Source organism: Cervus canadensis, chromosome 11 (assembly GCF_019320065.1).
Source record: "Cervus canadensis isolate Bull #8, Minnesota chromosome 11, ASM1932006v1, whole genome shotgun sequence".
NCBI classification, from domain to species: domain Eukaryota; kingdom Metazoa; phylum Chordata; class Mammalia; order Artiodactyla; family Cervidae; genus Cervus; species Cervus canadensis.
The window spans coordinates 70,028,297-70,045,211 of record NC_057396.1 but is presented as its reverse complement, the minus strand read 5'-3'; the positions used below and the strand labels follow the sequence as shown (position 1 = coordinate 70,045,211).

Genomic DNA, 16,915 nt, shown 5'->3' with positions numbered 1-16,915 from the left:
TAAAAATCATCTGCAAAATTAGTGTCAAGTATTAGGCTTGGAGGGTGAAAAAGAGAGCAGATTATTAGCAAAATTCCCTTATCAAAAGAAACGAAAGGATATCTTATGTCAGTAGCACCATGTAGGCACGCAAGTACCCTTGTGTATAACAGGTATTTCTAATTGGACAGAATCACTGCCATAAAGAGGATAAATTAGTTATTGGTATACATGTGATACACAGATGAGGCCAGAGTTGTTGACAACTTTTTATTCTGTTTGTCACTAAAAATCAGTTCCATGGAAGAGATTTTTTCCCCATGTGGTAATTCTTTGATGAGCTTGATCTAGACTGGCAAAGATGAGTTGGATGTGAGTGGCCAAGAAGGGTGCCGTTACTTGATTAAAAGAAGGTGCATCAGAATGTCAGTTCACACACTGCTTCATTAGCAGAGAACAGTTGGGAGACAGTCTTCTGATCTTAAGTTTTGAAGGAATAAGTGAAAATTAGGGATGCGGCTAATTGGCAGCTGCACAGTGTATACAGTGTAGAGGACGGGCAGCACGTCCAAGGCTTTTCCTTACCAAAGCACTCGGGCTGTTGGCAGGACAAGTGCCCGCCTGCTTTTGAAATAAAAAATAAAATAATAACATTTCTTCAGGACTCTGAGAATACCAGTAAAGGACATTTCTGTGTTCTCAAGTTGCTTGTTCAAGGTTATCCTTGTAAAACACTCAGTAACTTGAGTAGCCTGAACCTGTCAGTTCAGGCCAAAATATTGTGATGTTTAATGTTGAGAGTAAAATGTCTGGATTTTCAAAGACCAAATTGTGGTATACATAATTCTGCAGGAGTGTCAACTAATAATGTTTCCTTATTCATCAGTTAGAGAAATTGATGATATATCATTTGGCATATTTAGCAGCCGCATGGAGTAGTATAGCAGAAAATGAAGACATACTTTCCAGACCCACATCCAACCAAAGAGCAAAATAGCAATCAGTCTGTTGCTCACTCCATGTTTAAGCAACGAACGTTCCAGCCTTGCAGTCCTTTGTTCTCATCAGTCTAGCTTCTGGTGGGGCACTGAGAGTGGTGGTCAGAGAGAAATCACTATATAATTTATAGGTCCGTGGTTGATTGGAAAGTCACAGTATTAAGCAGAACCACCTGCTATCATTCCTAAAACTCTTAGCTTTGAATTTTCATTGTCCTGAAAACTGAACTGAACTTTCATTGTCCAATCAGTGGTAGTAAAAATACGAGAACTCTTGACCTGGTATCACAAATGAAGTTCTTAGAATTTGGAGCTTGTTGTATGGGAGGCTCTTTGGAACACTCTCTGTGTTTTTTTTTTTTTTTTCTTTCTTGTTTGTTTTTTTTTTTTTCAGTGTGGAGTCCTCTTTTCTCTTAGAGAATTTTTTTTGGGGAAACTTAGGTCTTTCAGGATTCTGATTTCTGCCATTGAGAAAGTAGAAGATACAGGCCCCAATAGCTCTGTTTTGATTCCTGTAAGATCAGAAAGCTTAGAGGGGAACTTCATAGCTTCTCAGAGTAGAGGGCGCCTGCTCCTTGCTCACCTGAACCTGGCTTTCTTCCTGCCACCAGCCATTGGGTGACTTTCCCTCGGAGTCTAACTGGGAACATGCAGTTGGCTTTGTGAGAACCCAGACTGAAGTGTATTCTCCTTTTGTTTCTCTGCAACAGAAACTTGCCTTCATGGTGTCTCTAGGGTTGGTGACACACGACCATCTAGAAGGTAAGAGAAGACGCTCATGGGCTGCCTTGCTTCTGGCCTAGAGCTTTGTTCTCAGAAATGGTGTTCGGTTTATTGTTAGACTTGAAAATTGGAACACAGAGTGTGATTCAGCCAGTGTGGACTTTTTGTTTGGAGTAAACTTACCTTCCTTCTATCTAATGTTCAGCTTCTCTCCTGTCTTTATTTATCCACACTATTGTCCTGGGGAAATTCCCTATTTGCCTGGATTAAGGGGACTGCTGTTCACTTAGAGAAACTTTTTTTTTTCCCTGGCAGCACAAAGTAGCAAATGGCCCTCTGACAAGTCTTGGTATTTTTCAGTCACTTTTGATTATCAGAATCTTAGGAATAGTTGCAGAGCTGTACCTCTCTTAGTCATTTAATTCAAGAATAGTAAACTATGATTCCTCAGTCTAGGTCTGTGGATAAAGTTCACTCACACCTGTATTATAGTGACCTAAAAATAGATCAGGACAGCTTGTTTACAAGTGTGGTCTACTGTTAAGCTCTCAGTCAACAGAGAGCCACCCTGTAGGACAGCACGGCCTTGCTCTCCAAGAGGCAAGAGGGGATAGTCCTGCGTGTTTGCTCCCAGCCGTGTGCTTGCCTTGGCTGAGGCTGCAGTGAAAGCGAGAGACTTGCTCTCATCTCTTAACTTGTCACGGGAAAACCAGTAGGTAAACAGGGAAGTGAAGCTTGGCGGGGTTCTCCGTGCCTCTCTTCTAATCGAAGCCTTTTGCTTTCCCAAGAAATCCAAAGCAAGAGGCAAGAACGGAAAAGAAGAACAACAGCGAATCCGGTGTACAGTGGTGCGGTCTTTGAGCCGGAGGTACTCTAGTCAGCACTCAGCCCTTCCTTCACATGTTCAGTGCCTCCCCTCTGAAAAGCTGCCGAAGAGCAGCACCCAGATTGTGCTCGGCCAGCTTTGTAAAACGGCGGATTTTTCTCTGGCCGATCCCATTATTTCATTTTTCTCACTGTTTTTCCCCTTAGTTTCTTCCCGAAGTTCAAGTAGCTACAAACCTACCTTAAAAATTTAACTCATCCTGTCATCTGAGTACGACTGTCTCCTAAAGCAGAGACAGGCCTCTCTGGAGTATTCTCTTAGAGCCAAGTACACATAATGACCCCAGACCTTGGGGTGACCAGCCCTGACTAGTTGGCGAGTTGGAGGGCCTGCTGAGCTTGGCCTTCAGCTTGCTACCAGTGTGAGTAATAGCCATGCTGTTCAGCCAGTCACCTCTCCTCCTTCGTTCCCCAAAGCGTAAGAAGAGTGCAGTCACGTACCTGAATAGTACAATGCACCCCGGGACCCGGAAGAGAGGTGAGTGCCTTTCTGTGTCTCCCTTGCTGGTGCTTTTGCTTTCCGTGTTGTGTTTCCTTCCCCTCCCTCCTCCCATTGTCCTGGAGCCTGTCTTAATTCCTGTATCCCTTGAAAATAGTCTTGTTGCTGTTCTCTGAGAATGGGGGGAAAAGAGAGTGAGATTTCTTATTAGAGGTCTGTATACTGGATCAGAGCTGCCTTCCTGGGGTTCTGGCAGAGCTGGCTCAGGGGAATGGCTTAATGCAGCATTTCTGCCCCAGGCCCACCAGGCTGTTGATGAATAGCACAGTGAACAGAACACTCTGTAAGAGGAAGCATTTTAGCATCATTGAGCCAAACAGAACGCTGCTGTTGCCAAGGTGTTCTTAGTAGTGTGTGAATGGTCCTGACGCAGTGAGGACAGAGCATTACTCTTAAACGTCTGTGAGCTGCAGGCTTTCTAGGAAGGAGAAGGGTCGCCACACTGAGAATTTAGAATGTGTGAGAGAAGAGGGCATCTCCAACCAAGGAAGAAAAGATCACTGTCAGAACAGGCTCCCCAGAGCAGAACTTGCTGAAGAGCTGCATCCCCCAGTTGTGGTCCCCCAGGGCAGGCGTGCCGCCTCGCCTTCAGGGCAGCCTGCACTCTGACCACAGAGGCCTGAGTAGGCCTTACTGGCTCAGAGCTTGAGCTCATAGCCAGGGCTCTGAATTGTTCTTTGATGTCAGTGATACAGTCCACGGTCCCTTTCTCCACATGATAATGTGGCCCTGAATTACAGTTCTAGGCCAGAAAGGTTGCAGAGTGAGTGGAGTAGCATACTGATTTGTGTGCGTGCACACGCTGCCTCAGGGCTGCTGGAAGCTCAGGCGGTCACCCCGACCCTTTGTCTGCCTTAGGCAGGGCTCCAACTATACCGTTCCCACCTCTTCTGCTTAGAGAGAGAGCATACCCGCCTTAGTGACCCACTCCAGTGTTTCATCAGTCCTTCCTTCTGGAAGCCAAAACACACTTAGATGGATGTCCTGGAGTCACTGGGCTTGCTTCATATTGATCCCTAGGCCACAGTGTCATGGGTTATTTTCTGTAGTTTTATTTTGTTTTGGGCAATTTTTAGTGACCTCTGACGTAATTCTCAGAAAGGAGCCCCCAGCCAGAAGCTACAGTTAATTGGCCTGCCAGTGGGCAGTATCTGCTAAGAGGATAGGGGTTAAATGAGCCAGAAAGACCTTGGCATCTCTTGCCAAGGTCAGAGGATGAAAGCCTGCATTCACAATGCCTAGGACGTGCCTTCTGTGTGTAAACAAAGAGCATTCATCTTCCACTTTCCCTTCCAGCAGCACTAAATACCTTAGAAAAGACAAACCAGTATGATCTGTCTTTGTACTGCAGACAGTGCTGGTTTAGCACAGATAGGTAATGTTTGTGTAATATCTGACAGAATCATGACTCTTGTGCATAATTCTAATATAAATAACTGTTGGCAAAGTCATGATCCCATATACCGTTCACCAGTGCTCGTAGGCAATTGTGTACCTTTCTGTTTTTTGGGTTTCTTTTTTTTCACCTGTGGTATGCTGGGTGTACACTTTTGATCACTTGACATCTTAGAAGCTATGACCTTGGCCCCTGGAAGACAAAGACCCTGACTTGATATATTATAAGGCAAGAGGGGTTGGCCTGGACTTCCGACACCCATTAGGACTCATTTGTAGATTCTCTGTAGCCGTGAAGTTTGATACAACATGCTCCTTGGTTATCAGACCAGCTGTCTCAGTTATCAGTGTTACTGATGACAGGGCCTTACCTGAGACACTAAGACAGGTAGTTCACTGGCATGTTTGTGATGGAAGCAGGGAGCGCTCCTTGATCAACTGGGGAGGGTATCTGAGTCCAGGCATACTTAAAGTCGTTGTTAGGCCCACAGAATCTTTTTAGCTCTTAGGTTTCAACTGCTTCCAGAACATCTCTCTTACTAGCTCTGCCAGCAAGGGGCAGAGTAGTTTACTTGAGTTTTGCCTCTTCCCTTTGCCTTTCTCCACCCTCACAAACTGAAGCGACCAAAATGTGTATAGGAGAGAAAAGGACAATCAGAAGTCCTCGAGAATATCTCTGGGAACTGAGAATCATTAATATTATTATATGAATAGCGATTGCAGAAAAATCTTAGGGAACAACGTACAAAAGATACAGGAAAATAAATACTTATCCTGGTCTTGGCTCCCATTGAGCTTTGATATCTTGTTTTCCAATTAGAACTCTCAGATTGTAATAGTTGAGGAATGTCTCTATAATCTGCCCAAGATGAAGACCTTTAACATATGACCCAGAATCTCCTGCCATTCTCTGAGGCTCTCTTATCCTCCCTTCGAGACTCATGCATTTGTTTCTAATGACATTTAAATCTTTGCTTCTCTTCCTCTCTTTGGGACTTGTTGTATTAACTTTCTGTCTGCTACCTCACTTCCTTTTCCATGCTAGCCAATGAGGAACACTGGCCAAAGGTATGTAAGATCATTTTTCCCCCTTTCTTTCCCTCCCCCCTTTTTCCCCTTTTGTTCCCTTCTCTCGGTATATAGGTCGTCCTCCAAAATACAATGCAGTGCTGGGGTTTGGAGCCCTTACCCCAACATCCCCCCCATCCAGTCATCCCGACTCCCCTGAGAATGAAAAGACAGAGGCCACATTCGCTTTCCCCGCGTCTGTCCAGCCTGTGTCCCTGCCCAGCCCCACCTCCACAGACGTAAGTAACGGGGAGCGCTCAGGCTCCTTCTCAGGCCTTAGATCGGGGAAGCCGTTGTCATGTGTTGTCTCCTTACCAGCTGCGTCTCCTTGACTGACCCTGGAATGGCAGTAATCCCTCCAGGACACCGTGTGCCTCTTAGGCAGCTTTCTGCTGGAGCCCCCGCTCCTGCCATGACCTTGAGAATCATGTTAAACACCACCTCAGGAGGCTCGGTCAGGGTTTTCAGTCTGCATTTTATCTGCAGTGAAGGAGTTCTCAGGCAGGGGGATGGGGTGGGGAAGTCAGCTGATATAACTGAGAGGTGTGCAGGCGTCTTGTCATCAGTTTTGGGGAGTGGGGATAATGGACAAAGGTGCACATTTCCCCCAGCAGTCCTTGTTTCTTGCTTCAAGTAGAATTCAAGACATGGAAAACTTTTCCTTCGAGCAACTTTATTCGGCAGAATTGATCAGAAACAGGTTTCTGAGAAAGCATCAATGCTTAAGAAGGCTGCAGGTGTCTAAACTGTGTCCCCCCCACCCCTACACATACACACACACACACGCGCACACACACACACACACACACACACACACCTGTCCTTAGGTGAGCACTTACAGAGTGGTGACCACGCGCGCACACACACACACACACACACACACACACACACACACACACCCCTGTCCTTAGGTGAGCACTTACAGAGTGGTGACCGCGCGCGCGCGCACACACACACACACACACACACACACACACACACCCCTGTCCTTAGGTGAGCACTTACAGAGTGGTGACCGCACACACACACACACACACACACACACACCCCTGTCCTTAGGTGAGCACTTACAGAGTGGTGACCGCACACACACACACACACACACACACACACACACACACACACACCCCTGTCCTTAGGTGAGCACTTACAGAGTGGTACTGCGCACACACACAACACACACACACACACAGACCACACACACACACACACCTCCTTCCTTTAGGGGGGAGCACTTACAGAGTGGTGACCGCGCACACACACACACACACACACACACACACACACCCGTCCTTAGGTGAGCACTTACAGAGTGGTGACCGCACACACACACACCCCTGTCCTTAGGTGAGCACTTACAGAGTGGTGACCGCGCGCACACACACACACACACACACACACCTGTCCTTAGGTGAGCACTTACAGAGTGGTGAACACACACACACACACACACAGCAGACACGACCGCCGGGGTTCCTAGTGTAGCACTTACAGGAGTGGTTGACCGTGCACACACACACACCATCACCCCTGCACACACACACACACACACACACACACCTGTCCTTAGGTGAGCACTTACAGAGTGGTGACCGCACACACACACACACACACACACACACACACCCCTGTCCTTAGGTGAGCACTTACAGAGTGGTGACCGCACACACACACACACACACACACCCGTCCTTAGGTGAGCACTTACAGAGTGGTGACCACACACACACACACACACACACACACACACACCTGTCCTTAGGTGAGCACTTACAGAGTGGTGACCGCGCGCCGCGCGCACGCACACCACACACACACACACACCACACACACCACAACCCTGCTTGGTGAGCACTTACAGAGTGTGAACCGCACACACACACACACACACACACACACACACACTACACACACACACACACACACACACACACACACACACACACACACACACACACACACACACACACACACACACACACACACCCCTGTCCTTAGGTGAGCACTTACAGAGTGGTGACCGCGCCCTGCTCTGCTGAGCAGGTGCTGCTCTTGAGGCTGGGGACAGAACAGGGAACACAACCAATCCCTGCCCTCAGGGAACTCACATTGCATAGCCAGAGGCAGGGGCTAAGCAAATGAACATTTAAATGTCAGGTGAAGAAACGTGCAGTGAAGAAAAGGGGCACAAAATCATACGGCAGGAGGTCCTTTTTATGGACAGTGGTGAGAGAGATGGGAATGGAGTAGGTGGGAACATGCGTGGGGAGGCATTCCATGCAGAGGGGACAGCAGTGCAGAAGCCCTGCTCACAGGAGGACGTGCGTGTGGCATCGAGAGGCACTTGGTGAGCACACGAGAGAACCTGTGGGAGGAGAGGCTTCGGAGGCCCCGGGCCCGTCTTGCAGGGCCTTGTAGCTTTAACTCTGAATGAGATGGGATATGCTGGAGGGTTTTAAGTAGAAGGGTAGCATTACTTTTCACTTTTTATTTTGAAAAAATTTCAAACCTACTGAAAAGCTTCAGTAACAACACAGAGAACAAATGTATACCCTTCACCTAGATTCACCAACTAGTACAATTTTGCCACGTTTGCTATTCCCCACCCCTCCACACACACTTGTTTTGCTGTTCTAGTTAAGAAGTTGCAAACATCTTGAAGCTTTACCCAAAATACTTCAGTGTATATCTCCTAAAAACAAAGATATTCTCTGACATAGCCACAATAAGTTTATCAAATTGAGGAACTTTAATATGATAAAACATTATTATTATGATATACAGCCTATCTTCAGGTTTTTCCAGTTGTCTCAGCATATGCCTTCGTGGCACTTTGTTTTTTCTTTTCTAGGATCCAATCCAAGATCACTTTTGACATTAATTTTTATGGTGCTTTGTCTTTAGTCTCCTTACTCTGGAACCGTTTTTCAGCCTGTCTTTATCTTTCATGACGTCACCATTTTTTGAAAGATAAGCTACGTGCTGTATAGAGTGTCCCTCCATTAGGATGATCTGATTGTTTCCTCAAGAATAGATTCAGGGTGTACATTTTTGTGGGAGCATAAATACATGATGATGAGCCCTTCTCGGTGCATCTCAAGAGGCATGTGTTGTCCATCCGTCTCATTGTTGATGTTAGCTTTAATCTCTAAGGTAGACTCCACCAAATGTTTCTACTTGTAAAGGTGCCTATTTCCTTAGGTGCAGATAGCTTTGAGTCTGTAAAAATACCAGTCTTCAGTTAAGTTCAGTCGCTCAGTCGTGTCTGACTCTTTGCGACCCCATGAACCGCAGCATGCCAGGCCTCCCTGTCCATCACCAACTCCCGGAGTTTACCCAAACTGATGTCCTTTGAGTCGGTGATGCCATCTAACCATCTCATCCTCTGTTGTCCCCTTCTCCTCCTGCCCTCAGTCTTTCCCAGCATCAGGGTCTTTTCAAATGAGTCAGCTCTTTGTGTGAGGTGGCCAAAGTATTGGAGATTTTTAGCTTCAACATGAGTCCTTCCAGTGAACACCCAGGACTGATCTCCTTTAGGATGGACTGGTTGGATCTCCTTGTAGTCTAAGGGACTCTCAAGAGTCTTCTCCAACACCACAGTTCAAAAGCATCAATTCTTCAGTGCTCAGCTTTCTTTATAGGCCAACTCTCACATCCATACATGACCACTGGAAAAACCATAGCCTTGACGAGCAGTCTTAATCAGTGGTTTTAGCATCCTTTGATGGTGCTTGCTTGCATTTATTATTTTTAAGGCATTTGCAGAATTGACTTGGGTTTTACAGGAGACTGAGGAGGACAGGGTGGAAGCACAGAGAGACCAGGTAGGAGGCTGCTGCAGGCGTCCTGGCAGGAGCTGACGATGGCTTGGCGCAGTAGAGTGGCAGAAGCAGAGGTGGAGAAAACTGATAGGGTCTGCGTCTGTTTTGAAGAATGAGCAGAATTAGATAAGGGAATGTGACAAAAAAGAGAATAGCCAAAGATTTTAGCCTAAACAACTGAAAGGATGAAGCTGCCATTTATTGGAATGACAAGAGCAGGTTTGAGAAGAGAGACCAAGGAGTTAATCTTGTACATGTCCCATTTCTTTTGTGGATTACAGAGCTTGTCTTTACCTGAAGCTGCATCTTCAGGTAAAATGTCCTTTCAGCTTGAAGGTTCTTTTTGTACTTATTAATGATCTTCATGCATGCATGCTAAGTCATTTCAGTCGTGTCTGACTCTTTACGACCTTATGGACTGTAGCCTACCAGACTCCTCTGTCCATGGAATTCTCCAGGCAAGAACACTGGAGTGGGTTGCCATGTCCTCCTCTGTTAGTGGTCTGCTCCTCTCCGAAGAGCAAAAGAATACCATGTGCAGAGCACAAGTTACAGTTGCAGAAGCAGCAAAGGGATGTTGTCTTGGAGGACCAGGGTCGTGGAAGAGCCGTCTTCTCGGGCAGGTCTCCTTCCTGGGACATAGCCAAGGCTGCAGGCCTAGAATTGCTCTCAAGACTCAGCGCTGGCTTTTGGCGTTAGTGGTTGGCACTGCCTGTCCTGTTAACGAGTACCAGGTCACTGTCAGAAACCTTGTTTGTTGGCCCCAAAGACTGTCTCCATTTTCCTCTGTTGAAGCATTGCCAAGGTATTGCCAGCTCACAGTTTCTTGGTAGGGATCCTTCACAAGCTGATGCACAAATGGTGGTGAACAGGTGATTGTGGATCTGCAATTGAGTTATCACTGCTAAAGATGCTATTTTTATGACTTTTGACTTAGAGGGTTTATGATTTTATTTGATTGAACCCAAAGGATCCATTCAGATCAGATCACAAACTGAAAAGCTTTTGCCAAGTTTCATCTTAAAATGCAGACTTTGTTCTTTTCAGGAATCTAAAGATGAAATAAAGCTTTCCTAAAAACACTAAATATGTTGAGAACCTTCTAGGTTACACCAGTGGAATGGATGGGACTTCCCTCGTGGTGCAGTGGCTAAGGCTCCATGCTCCCCATTGCAGGGGGCCTGGGTTTGATCCCTGGTCAGGGAATTAGATCCTACATGTCCCAGCTAAGACCCCAAAAAACCAAATAAATAAAAACCCTAGTGGAATGGATTTTCTTTAAGATAATTGACTTCTACTTTTTCAGTGTCCCAACAGTGGCAGTGATTAAAATCAGCGCACAGGGCTCTATCTGTGTTTGCCTCCAGGTAGCGTAAACCCCAGCAACATTAATTAAACAATCACAGTCAAAAGGCAAGCCTTTCCTGGGGATCAGTAATCATCCAGAAGGAGCTAGTGATATAAGACCCAGCCGGTCACTAATCTTCAGGATATACCTGTTGCCACTGTCATCATTTTCATGAGAAGAAAAGATATGTTGACACGGTTGAACATTCTTTTAGCAAATGATGAAGTTGTGATTGATATAGCCAGAGTGTTTCCAAAAAACATACACCCCTCAGCTCCTAGCAGAGACTCCTGGGTCAGCCATCATTCAGCTTGCTGTTTGGTTTACGGTAGTAATTTGGTCAGTCACCAAAGCCTAATAAGTTTTTGGACCTGGGGCGGCACCTCTGTGGGACTTCTGTGCCTCTTTAAACAGAGAATCAATTCTATGTGGATGAAATACATATCCTGGCATCTTATATTCCATTTCAGTGGGCAGCGGTTCTCAATGTGTGGTCTGCGTGTCCCTGAGACTCTTTCAGGGAAGTCAGAATATGTATTTTCAAATATAGTATCAATCAAAATATAAAATCAGAAATATTTTCATGATAGCACTAAAATGTTCCTTGCCATCTCATTCTTATTCTCTCAAGTGTAGGACAGTGATGTTTTCCACATACGACATGATCAGTGATGACATCATCACTGTGAGGGCTAACCAAAGGTGTGCCTGTGTGTGCCTGGGTTTTAACATTTTTCAGTACATGATTTTTGTAACTTCCTGTGATTCTGTTATTATTTCAAAGTAAAAAAGCTTTAAAAGTTTTAGTACAATAAATAGCAATAGGTAGAACTCACATAAAGAAAAGCACTTTGAAGTAAACAAGAGCACTTTGAGGTAGACAAAAGCGCTTAGTAATTCTTAAAATTACTAAGAGGTCCTCACACTGAAAAGATTATGAACTGCTACTACAGGATATGTAAATAAGATAAGAGTTTTCTTTCCTTTAGGAACTTGAAAGAAATTATTTAACCTTTATTTTATGTACTCTCCACCTTCCACTTCCTGATGGTCTCCTTACTCAGTAGCAAAGGGAAGTGAACAAGAACTCTACCCAACAAATAAGATAGGTATTTGGGATAAGATGTCCAGTTTGTCTCATTTACTTCATCACTGATAATTTTACCTGTGGGTCATGTAAAAGAGTTTTGGAAACCATAAAATTTCTATAAACTCCTTAAAGTCGCAGACTTAAAGCATGTGGCTGTGGTTTAAGAAAGATGAGCTGTCTAGAGGAGCACTCCCCTCAGCCTGGTCTTAAGAACAAAAGAAGAAAGTCACAGCTCATCTAGGAAAGAAACCTTTATGTCTTTCAGTGCCTTTGAAGTTAAGCTGTTATGCTGCATTCTCCTGCAGTATTTTTACACGTGTACAAGTATTTTTTTTAATTGTCCAAAGATAACGTTGTTTTACTAAAAAAGATTAGCATCCATCCACACTTTGATGTATCTTACAACTTTTTGCAGCCAGTTTTCTACTCCACCAGATACCCTAGATATGTAGATACTGCCAGATAGGCTCCTTTCCTTTCCTTTGGAGAGAAATTGTAGGTCTGAGAAGATAACATTCCTGAAGATCCCCTGGAGAAGGGAAAGACAACTCAGTCCAATATTCTGGCCTGGAGAATTCCACGGAGTCTATAGTCCATGGGATCACAAAGAGTCAGACAGGACTGAGCGACTTTCACTTTCACTTTCTGCAGTGGTGGCTGAAAGGTTATATCATAGAAAGGAAGAACTGGGCACTGCTCTGTCTATCTTTGCTTCCTGGGCAAAATTTCTGTATTAGACCTTCTGGCAGAATAGCCTGGAATTCTAAAACAGCACCCTGGAAGTGAAAAGGAGTCTGCCTCAAGTTCTGACACTGCCTTCTTAGCTAACCTCTGGCACGACCCCTCAGTCTTCCCTTCCCTGGTGTCCTTAGCAACAGCATTAATCCTGTTCAGAGAATGGGCCAGGGATTGACTCGCTGGAAACCACCTCCTTAATACCTCATTTTTTAAAAATGTGTTCTCTCCAAATTTTAAATAGATCTGCTTTTTCCTGATGGTGCCTCTTGTTGTGAGGGCTCCTGCAGGCTCACCTGAGTACCAGAACTGTCACTGGTGGGGGGAGGGGGAGACTCGCAGAGCGCACTGAGGCTGCTCTTCCATCTGGTGAAGCATCTTACGGGGAGGAATACAGCCTCCCGGAATAGAACGGGCCATTGCGCAGCCAATGCCAGGAGCTGGGGTTTTAAGAGAGCACTGTCAGGTGTGTGGCTTTTTAATTCTTCGTGTCAGAACGCTCATAGGAGTTTAATATGCTCCGGACTTAAGCCTTTCCCATGTGAATTCTGACTATAGTTTTTCTCCCAGAACAAGCAAAGAGTTTAACGAAAGCCTACATTTTATGTCTGTCTGTCTTTTCCAATTTTTTCTAAACTCCCCTGAAGAATGATAGGTAATGGGAATTTTGGGGATCGTATTGTGGAACACTTTGATGAATGGATTTCAAGGTCTTTCAACTTTATGATTTGTGAGTTGTACTGTACTGAAACATAAATGCTGAGCTGTCGCCTCTGAAGCTCATTTTGGCCTGGGAGACTAGAGTTACAGTCTCCTGTAAACTCATAAGAGTGCCGGCCCCACCTGGGGAACCCCAGCTGTATGGACCAGGTGGGGGGCTTGCACCGTTGGTAATTCCTGCTTTTCCTGAGCATCCTTGTAATGAGGTGGAGGGGCACAGCTGAGTGTCCAGAACATCTGTGTGCATTCAGAGCGTGCGTGTTAACGCCCAGCCTCTGCGTTTTGCCCTCTCTGTGCCCCCCACGATGTCAGGGTGACGTCCATGAGGACTTTTGCAGTGTCTGCAGAAAGAGCGGCCAGCTGCTGATGTGCGACACTTGTTCCCGGGTGTATCATCTGGACTGCTTGGACCCTCCTCTGAAAACGATTCCCAAGGGCATGTGGATCTGTCCCAGATGTCAGGACCAGGTACTGTGGGGTGGGTCAGAGAGGACGAGGGGTGGAGGAGGAGAAAGACCCCCTCCCCCTCATCTGGGGGAATGGCTCGGTCTCTCCCCACGCCAGTAGTTCTCCAGACCACGTCTGCCATGCTCACAGGACAGCCCTTACCTGCAGAGCCTCCGTCCTCTCAGATGTCCTCAGTTCATGAGGCAGTGACTCATGTAAGGTGGAGAGACCCTAACCGCTTCTCTCTATTTGAAATGATGTATCTTTTCATTACCGTTACCCTTTAAAGACCACAGTACTGTCTGCCTCATTCTCTAAAAATGGTCCAAACTCAGCATATGGTTGAAAGTCTGGAAATAAAATCCTTAAAGGAGAATGTGCAATTGATCGTTTAATTCAAGTAAGAACAGTTTTACTTTTAACCTAAGTTCTCATCAGGATCAGAGCACTGACTATATAAAGTACTGTCTTAATATTTAATGCACTTGAAAGAAGAGAAACTGTGCTCCATCCCTCTCCTTTCTGTTTAGTTTCTGATTTTTTTTTCCTCAATGATTCATGTATATCTTTATGTTTTTATGATAGGCTGTCCTGAGACCTTTTTGAATGTAGGCAAGTGTATAAATAGTAAATAAGCCCAGTACTCAGCAAGCTTTAGGAGCCCTGCTCAATTCTTTGGAATCCTGATTTGGGAGACTTCTGGTCTCCCCCTTTAAATCTTTAGTCTTCGTCCTTCCTGTCTCTGTGATGTAGCAGAGACAGTCCTCGTACTGATGCTGCCTTGTGACCCTCTGATAATTTTCTCCGTGGGGTCTAGATTATACTTCAGTGGTTGGGGTTGATATTTAATTTCCTTGATCAGGCTGTCTTTGAGGGACATATAAGCTAAAATTGAGATAGGCAGCCCGTGTCAGGTCAAGGATGAACCTGCCCATGGTTCTGCCGTCATGCAGATGTGCAGCTTGTGTGCTGATGGTTCTGGCCATAGGGCGTAGCTGAGGGTCACGCAGCAGGTCTGAGAGGTTGGGAACGCCCAGCCCAGTGCCTCCGCCGGGGCTCAGGGGGCTTGGCTCTTCCTGCCGTTGACCTTTATTCTCTCATGCTGGTAAACGGGAACTTCGTAGTCCAGAAACTACAGCTGTGGTTTTGCCACACCGCCGCCATAAACCCTTCCTGTGTTTTGTCTGCCAATGGCGACAGGCGCTGTTGCTTCTTGTTACACAGTGGGGGGGCTGCTTATTCTTCTTTCTCAAGGATCAACTTCTGAAAATCTTTTCAGATGCTGAAGAAGGAAGAAGCAATCCCATGGCCTGGAACTTTAGCAATTGTTCATTCCTATATTGCCTACAAAGCAGGTAAAGAATTATCCGTACTGCCTTTCGAATGAGCCTGCCTTTGTTTAAAAGTACTGACAGTGTTTGTTTTGTTTTCAAAAGGAACTTTAAAGTTACACATGAAAAGCTTTTATTGAATGAAATAAAAAGTTGGTTGTAGTACTTTGTTGGGGAGGAAAACAGAGAAGTGAGATCTATTTATGTAATGCCAGGCCCAAGCCACTGGCAGTTTTCTTAGCGTCCTTTTACATGTAGAACAGAAAGTCCAGGTGAGCAGCTTCTGTGCCCTGATGGCACATGGGACTAAGTTCCTCTTTTTTTTTCTTCCCAGCAAAAGAAGAAGAGAAACAGAAATTACTTAAATGGAGTTCAGATTTAAAACAAGAACGAGAACAACTAGAGCAGAAGGTGAAACAGCTCAGCAATTCTATAAGTGTAAGTCAGCCTCATGCCTTCAGTGTGGGGTACAGAGATGCAGAACGTTACGTGTACGTCAGAGGACGTGTGGCTGTCACGGGCTGATGCATTCCCTCAGCGTATTGACACTGCTGCCTTAGGCGGTTGCAGTTTGCCTCCAGTCAGAGTCTGGTCCTCAGGTACAGGGGGCCAGTTGGTACATGATTCCTGAGCCAAGCTCTGGAGCATCCTCTTGGCTTTGATCTGAGAGATTATCCGTCTCCAGATTTTCTCTGCTACTTGAAGAGGTCAAGTAGCAGCTACAGGAGCATAGCCAGCACCCCCGTGAGCTCCTGAGCGTGCTGGGAAGAGTGTGGAGCCGCCTGAACAGACCAGGTCCCGTGTGTAACTCTCCCCAGTCGCTCTAGCTAGCTAGTGGGCCTGTGGGGAGGGCCTTCCCTCCTGTCCCCTCTCCCACGCCCTGCTGATCGCCTCTCTAGGGTCCCCGGTGCAGCCCGAGAAGGAGTGCTTTCTGGAGATGAGTACTGGAATTAAACACCGCCCAGCCTGGCTGACCAGGTGGGAAGGAGGGCTGTGTTTGCTGCAGGGATTCAGAGGCTCCTCCTGACTGGAGCAGGCTTTCTTTTCCACTGAGTAGGTCCCCTTGTTGCAGTGAGGTGGCCCCAGCCCTCGTGGATGCCAGGTGGTGCCCTGGACTTGGTGGCAGTCTTGCTGTCCTTCCTCACTGTACTGCCCATTGTGGCTGGCAGGTTTCACATCACTTTCCCTGCCTAGAACAGAAGCCAGCAGGTGTGGGAGGCCTCATCAGTTCAGTTCAGTTCAGTCGCTCAGTTGTGTCCAACTCTTTGTACCCCATGAACTGCAGCACACCGGGCCTCCCTGTCCATTACCAACTCCCGGAGTTTACCCAAACTCATGTCCATTGAGTCGGTGATGCCATCCAACCATCTCATCCTCTGTCGTCCCCTTCTCCTCCTGTCCTCATACAACATGGCCAAAGGCTACCTGTCTATGACGGAGCAGAAGGCCTTCTCTTGGCTGCAGTCTTTGAGTCTCCTAAATATCACTGACTATCCCGCCTTAGGGCCCTGCCTCTAAAATCCTACTGTCCCAGTGGTCTTCAGTAGGCCCTCAAACTGAATCCAGATACCACTGGCTTGTGTCTATCCTGGAAAGCTCAGCCCAGTCCAGAGCCTATTGGCATATTAGCAAGGTAGAGGCGTACCCACACCTGCTCAAACCAGCTTCAGCTCAGCTGTGAGAGCCATTTTTTTTTTAATGCTTTTTATTTTGCAGTATGATAGTGGTAATTCATGTTTGGCTGTAAATCCTAGTGTCACGAAGTGGGCTTTGAAACCACTCACTTGCTCCCTCTCTCTCGCCTCTTGGGCCTCCTCCTTCCCTCGGGTAGCAGCACCCGCTCGAGGTGGAGCAGAACAAGGTGTAGGGCTGCACC

General features: G+C 46.3%; 1 protein-coding gene across 26 annotated transcripts in view; it reads left to right on the top strand.

Moving 5' to 3' along the window:
- The window catches only part of PHF21A (PHD finger protein 21A), a 187,715-nt gene that overhangs the window by 165,798 nt on the left and 5,002 nt on the right, over window positions 1-16,915 (top strand). For 22 of the 26 annotated variants that reach the window (XM_043481024.1, XM_043481016.1, XM_043481023.1 and 19 more), the window contains 7 exons: window positions 1,688-1,739; window positions 2,489-2,568; window positions 3,003-3,063; window positions 5,623-5,786; window positions 13,574-13,729; window positions 14,988-15,063; window positions 15,374-15,477. In XM_043481024.1, the coding sequence (XP_043336959.1) occupies window positions 1,688-1,739; window positions 2,489-2,568; window positions 3,003-3,063; window positions 5,623-5,786; window positions 13,574-13,729; window positions 14,988-15,063; window positions 15,374-15,477 (693 nt within the window). Of the gene's footprint in view, window positions 1-1,687; window positions 1,740-2,488; window positions 2,569-3,002; window positions 3,064-5,524; window positions 5,548-5,622; window positions 5,787-13,573; window positions 13,730-14,987; window positions 15,064-15,373; window positions 15,478-16,915 lie in introns of all 26 variants that reach the window. The other 4 variants (XM_043481027.1, XM_043481031.1, XM_043481030.1 and 1 more) reach the window with 1 other exon arrangement.